Source organism: Hippocampus comes, unplaced genomic scaffold (assembly GCF_001891065.2).
Source record: "Hippocampus comes isolate QL1 unplaced genomic scaffold, H_comes_QL1_v1.1 scaffold37, whole genome shotgun sequence".
Taxonomy (NCBI): Eukaryota; Metazoa; Chordata; class Actinopteri; order Syngnathiformes; family Syngnathidae; genus Hippocampus; species Hippocampus comes.
In genome coordinates this window covers 2,113,463-2,119,841 of record NW_017805535.1, presented here as the reverse complement: position 1 = coordinate 2,119,841, position 6,379 = coordinate 2,113,463, and the positions used below count along the sequence as shown (strand labels likewise).

The window sequence follows — 6,379 nt, the reverse complement described above, 5'->3', positions numbered from 1 at the left end:
CCACCCACACACACACACAAGACTCCAGCAGCATCAAGAGTAAAAGAAAAAGAAGTACTTCAAATCAAAGATCTTCTTTTTCTACTTATAGAAGCTCCGATCTGACACGGTATCATAAAGAATTCACTAGAGAGCACTCTGCAAGCAGAGAGAAGGGCAAGAGGGAGGCACAGCTGGTGGCAGCCAGAGGACCATCTGCTCATTCGCCCCCCCCACCCACACACACACACAAGACTCCAGCAGCATCAAGAGTAAAAGAAAAAGAAGTACTTCAAATCAAAGATCTTCTTTTTCTACTTATAGAAGCTCCGATCTGACACGGTATCATAAAGAATTCACTAGAGAGCACTCTGCAAGCAGAGAGAAGGGCAAGAGGGAGGCACAGCTGGTGGCAGCCAGAGGACCATCTGCTCATTATTATATTAGTTCAAACATGCACCCACACACAAGTACAAACACACATTCTGGTGTCCGTGTGTCGTGGGGACCCTTTGGGCTCTTCGGCTCTCTCTTGTGGACAACGGCTGTAACAGTGTAGGTTTGGGGTCACGTTTCAGCACTATATGGCCAGCTTGGGGTGCATCCTTGTCGGATGTGGTCATCACAAAGCTCCACCCTCTATTTACGGGTAACCCTGACCGCTGTGAGAAACACATCAGGCGACTCTTTCGACCACTCCTTGTGGACTTTATGGAACTTTCTTTACATTGTCTTGGTAGTCCGCGATTGAACTTTCAAGAGTTTACTGACTTTGGCGTGCCAAATTTTCTGGCTAGATTTGGAATGATGAAGCTTCTTGGCTCGCAGTGATATTCGTAGGTGAATTTCAGAAGTTCAGCCATCTCTGTGCGCTTCTGTGGAACTATGATGTCTTCCATAATTTTTTCAGGGGTTGACCTTCCTTCCCAAATTCAGCCCAACTTCCACAACTTGCCTCGCATGCACCACAGGTTTTTTTTTTTGGCTGATGTCACACCATTGTTCAACGTGTGCTGCTTCATGCCAAGAATGACTTTGATTTTTTTACTATATCCCTGACTGGGGGAGGATTCATTACTCGCATCACACTACAAAGAGCGGATGCTTACTTTGCATTTCACAGCATTACCTTGCATAAATAAATCAGATGAAAAGTGCCTGTGAAATGGTTGGCAAAACGTATACTGTACAGTATACGAAATTGCCATTCCAGCTTGTCATCATTAAGACAGGTAATAAACCACATTTGGAAGGACTAGTTGTGTGTGGCAAATCTATTCAGGTGTGTGGGGTCCACAAAGCATGTCCAGAATAGTTCATACTCGATAGATTAATCTCAAATTGTTTCCCTTTTTGGTGCGCAAAGGTCATCAAGAGTGACGGTTATAACAAGTTTACAGCCACAAGATGTGATGGTAAATGCAAATGAGAAATGGGCTGACCTATACAGCCCTTTTCCACTTTTGGCACTCAAAGCGCTTTACTCTGTTTCCTCCTTTACCCACTGACGACGCAGAATCAGGAGCAACTGGGGGTTCAGTATCTTTCTCAAGGACACTTCGACAAGGTCGCAATATTGGCGGATTGAAGTCCCAACCACTGGATTGGGAGACCACCACTCTAACAACTGAGCCACCGCCACCCCCCCCCCCATCACGTATACGCCCCCATCAGTAAAATCATGAAGCATATGCACGGCGATAAACACACACACACACACACACACACACACACACACACACACACACACACACACACACATTGACAGCGTTACAGCCATTCTGCAAATTTCTGACACCCCATACCTGTAATCTGAGAAAACCACAGTTTTGATTTTGAATAGAACTCTGGCTCTGTTTTATCCATCCATCAATTTTCTGTACTGCTTGTCCATTCAGATTGCGGATGTCGGAGGAAACAGGAGGACCTTGAGAAAACCCACGCAATATGTGCAGGGAGAGATTGCTACCCATGATCCCACCATGGTGTGGCTGTGACACAGCCATACATATTCGTCAATGGGGTAGGTTGGGGGTTAGGGTGTCCGACCAGCCCGGAAATACGCTGGCCATTCAGGAACCTCACAAAATTCCCGATGGCCACTACACCCTTTCCGACAGCTAAACTGTGGCTTATTTCTAGTTATCAGGCTGATTGTAAAGTTAAGTAATTTTCCAAAATTGTTTTCGCTAGGGATGTTCCGATTGGGGTTTTAAATTGCCGATACCGATCATTCATGAGTATGATCAGTCCATACTGATACCAATCGTGTGAATTTGGAGTAACAGTTTTGGTTTTAGAGCTATAACCACCATTTTTTCTTAATCAATTAATCCGTTGCTTTTTTTCATTTAATTGACTAATTAGATGTATTTATTTAACAATTGGGTGGCACGTAGTCGACTGGTTAGCACATCAGCCTCACAGAGCAGAGGTGCAGAGTCCAATTCCAGCTCTGGCCTTCCTGTGTGGAGTTTGCATGTTCTCCTCATGCCTCCGTGGATTTTCTCCGGGTACTGTACTCTGGTTTTCTCCCGATTTCCAAAACATGCATGGCAGGCTAATGGAACACACTAAATTGTCCTTCAGTGTGAGTGTGAGTGTGAGCGCGAATGGTTGTTCCCCTGTGTGTGCCCTGCGATTGGCTAGCAACCAGTTCAAGGTGTCCCCCGCCTACCTGCCGAAGACAGCTGAGATCGGATTCAGCATGCCAGCGACCCTTGTAAGGTTGAGCGGATTAGAAAATGGATGGATATTTAACAATTGTTAATTTCTTATCCTTTTTTTAAATTCAAAAACAGGACATTGATTCACTTAGACATTGCAGAAAATCCACAAATTATGATTCAGTATCTACAGTGGTTTGTAAAGAGTTAGAAAATAGGAGGAAATGGTATTTTCCCCATGTAAAAGCATGTGTTTGCAAATTACTTGTTCAGTAAACACATCAAGATTATCACTATTCACGTTTACATAGGGCCTTGTATTCCAATTAGATTGAAACCAAATTACCACGTGGAAAGAAATGTTATTTGTGTTCAAGGGGGGGTATATTCCTGGTGCCAATCCTGCTGGAGTATGAGTATGAAATATAATAATAGTAATCATCATCATCAAAATTTCTTCAATAATTTCGTTACGTGTAAGTGTAATAAAACGTAGAGGGAAAATAAGATTGCTTCGAGTAACATTTACATTTTCAATTGCAGTCCCTCTAACTGACCCCATGGTGGCACACGCATAACCTGTCCTTGACGATGAAGAAGTCAGTGACGTCATATCTATGCTTCACCTTAAATATATCAATAAAGAAATATAAGACTGACTATTGAGATTACTGCAGCAATCAAACTTTCGTGTCAACAAGTCCAGACAGCAACTGCTCATTCGAAAATTCTTTGCGGCCATCGAAGGTTTGAGCTGAGCACATCGAAGCTAGATGCTAATGCTAGCACTCTGCCGATGTCTTGGCAACGTAGATACTCCCGAGGGAAGACTGCATCCTCTGCCCCTGCACCTTAAGTTGGCATGCGGATGGTCTGATTTTAATGCGTCAAATTATATGACGCTTCCGGATATTCCCTGCAGTGTATTTCCGTTCCAGTAATTGCTTTTTGGGGCATTGAATGCATCGCTAATGCGATGTCCCACTGTGTGAGTGGTCGTTGAACGCACCTCGAGTCAACGACCGAAAGCGAGTGAGCAGAGCAGACTGCTTGCTTTCGTTTGCTTCTCCGCGTAGCTGACTATCGATCATTGAATCCAAGCACTTTTTTTTCCCCACAACCTTGTTCATAAAACCACTTTTTCAAATAACACAAAAGTGTGTTCTTCGTGTCTTTAAATGAAAACAAGCAAGTAATGTCGCATCGCTTTCACCCAATGTGTGCGCGCTCCCGCAGAAATTGAGAGAATTTTTTTCAGGGGTAACTCCATTGGCACAAAGAATCAAAGTAGCATACTGGGGAGAAAAACTTTAAAAAGAAAGGAAAACTGAAAGGTGGATGTCCTGCTTTTTTCACGTGTATAACCTTTCACTCTTTATCAATCATGATGAAGGTAACATTGATATATCTTATCAGGAATTTTGCAGCAAAAGGTGTACTCAAGGTTTGCAACTTGACTAAATACCTGTATGACGGATCCGTTTTCTAATGGCTGAAATTCAGACCCTGGAACTCATTTTTTGTTGTTCCTATATGTTACAGATTAAATTCATTTGAAGTCAGTCACTTTTAGGGTTGAACAGATTGTTTTCATTTCATCAGTAGCATAATAACAGTGTGATAATAGCAGAGACAATCAGGCGTCCTAGGGTTAGGCCTTTATTTGCGAACATGGCCGAATTGATTCATGCAGGTACATGTTTGCATTTTGCTGATTCATTGCAAAATGCATTGCTTGGCGGAAACAAGTTGTTCAATCGTGCCACACAGTGGAACAGGTTGAGAGGGGCTAACATCCAGGTGGCAGCCAAAAAGCCTCCACATTTATTATTTGAAGAGCTGTTATATGTCTGGATAGGTGCTGCTGTTTTAGTTAGCCACATAGACAGCAACATTTAATATCCGTTTGTGAACAATACTTCAGCATCAATGCATGGATGGATCAGAGTAAATAAGCACTGTTTTTTTTTTTTTTGTTTTGTTTTTTGTTCTTGAGGGCAAAGGAGGTTTCTATTTGGGGTGAGGTGTTCATTTGTATCGGACAACAAACCTGGCGGGTCATTGGGGCATTGCTGTTACAATGCAGACTAATATTGAATGAAAACAGTACAAACAGCACAATTTATGAGTGAGTATTCCTCCTGAAGTGATTTAGTTCATTAGCACTCACCATACATCTTTCCTTCATCCGACAGTATAATTTTCCTTCTTCCGCATGGCGGGTAAATGGCAAGGGCTTCTTGGAAGCTTTGCTCAATGTCAGGGCTCCACACCCCTTCAGGGTCCCCGTCCATTGTCTTGTCCCCTCCAGAGTCACTCAATCTGTCTATGTCGTCCCCGGGACTCTCACTGCCACTCCAACTGCTGCGTTCCATCCTGGCAGCTAATGTTGACAAGCCGAAGCGTGGTCAGCGCACAAGGCAGCAAAGTAGTTTGTTTTGGAAGGGTCGCCCCCAAATTGTTTACGATCCAAAATATTCCCCCAAAATTGGTTGGGAAAGCATAGAAAAGAGAACAGTTGGTCAAAATCCCAGGGCCGCTGGCAGGAAGCCTATGAAAACAAGACAAAGGAAAGAAATGTTGGTGTGATGTACGCAGAGAAAATTAACAGTTCAAATCACTCAAAATGATCAGTTATCATTATTATTTAGTAGTCAGGATCCTCCTAAACATTATTTCTGGCTGGTTTGTCAGAACATCTGCCTGTACGGGAATAACTTCTTTCATTGCCACCCGAATAACATCACCGCTGCAATTACGTTTATAAATATTTTCGTAATAATGAATGCCAAATACAGTATGTTCATGCTTCAACCAACATGGTATAGAGGGGTCCACTGGTGTCCGTGCTTTATTACCCCGAACCGCATCTAGTTTGCCTCAAAGAAGCTCTCCCAGTTATCGTTCAAAATGAAGATTAACTTTGAAGAAGGATGTTGTTTCTGAGCTATAAATACAACAATAATGGCAGTGTTTCAATTCGGCGGGAAAGTGGGAAATTTAAACCATGAGTCAATTTACACCCAACGGCAATCTGGAGTGTTGTTTGAAGTTCATCCCTTCTGACCTGAATAAGACTCATAGCAGACATCTAAAAAAAAAAAAAAAAAAAAAAATGAACCAAACCATCAGAATAAACACATATTGACAATGGCCACGATCCATAAACAGTCCTGGTAAACCGCATGCACAACACTGTTCTAGATACCCGATGACCTCAAATTTGATGCACTTATTAACACCAAAATGTCTTCCTTTGAATTTAGTCTAGTTATCAATTTCTACTTTTAATAGATGAACTTACTGTATGTCTCACAAGAGTCCAAAAAATATCATTAGCAAGCGCAGAGTAGACCGAGAGCATATACGCACTGCTGGAGGCATATTATTGCATCTTTTCATGGTCAACAACAACAATAAAAAGTTCATGTTTTCCTACAATACATTAAGTGGAGCAGCAAACACTGCCCACCGCAACTAGCGGATAAGGAGAAGAAAAAAAAAAAAAAACAACGGTTGCCAGCTGCCTACAATTCTCTTAGAACCCCTACGGTAAACAGCAGGGTTAGCCCAGTACGTACACACACACACACACACACACACACACCATTACGCAATTGCAGTGCCAGCTCCTTGGGCAAACATGTCATTTTGTCAGGGCTCAACTGTTCACACTCCGCATGCTCTGTCCCTTGCCAAAGTATGAACAAACAGTTTGAATTGTCTGTGTGGTG

The 6,379-nt window shown here is 42.6% G+C and overlaps 1 protein-coding gene across 3 annotated transcripts in view; it reads right to left on the bottom strand.

The window, feature by feature from the left end:
* The window catches only part of LOC109520757 (transcriptional enhancer factor TEF-1-like), a 75,289-nt gene that overhangs the window by 51,418 nt on the left and 17,492 nt on the right, over positions 1–6,379 (bottom strand). For 2 of the 3 annotated variants that reach the window (XM_019878219.1, XM_019878217.1), the window contains exon 2: positions 4,816–5,196. In XM_019878219.1, the coding sequence (XP_019733778.1) occupies positions 4,816–5,020 (205 nt within the window). In that variant the 5' untranslated portion in view covers positions 5,021–5,196. Of the gene's footprint in view, positions 1–4,815; positions 5,197–6,379 lie in introns of those variants that run through there. The other variant, XM_019878218.1, reaches the window with a different exon arrangement.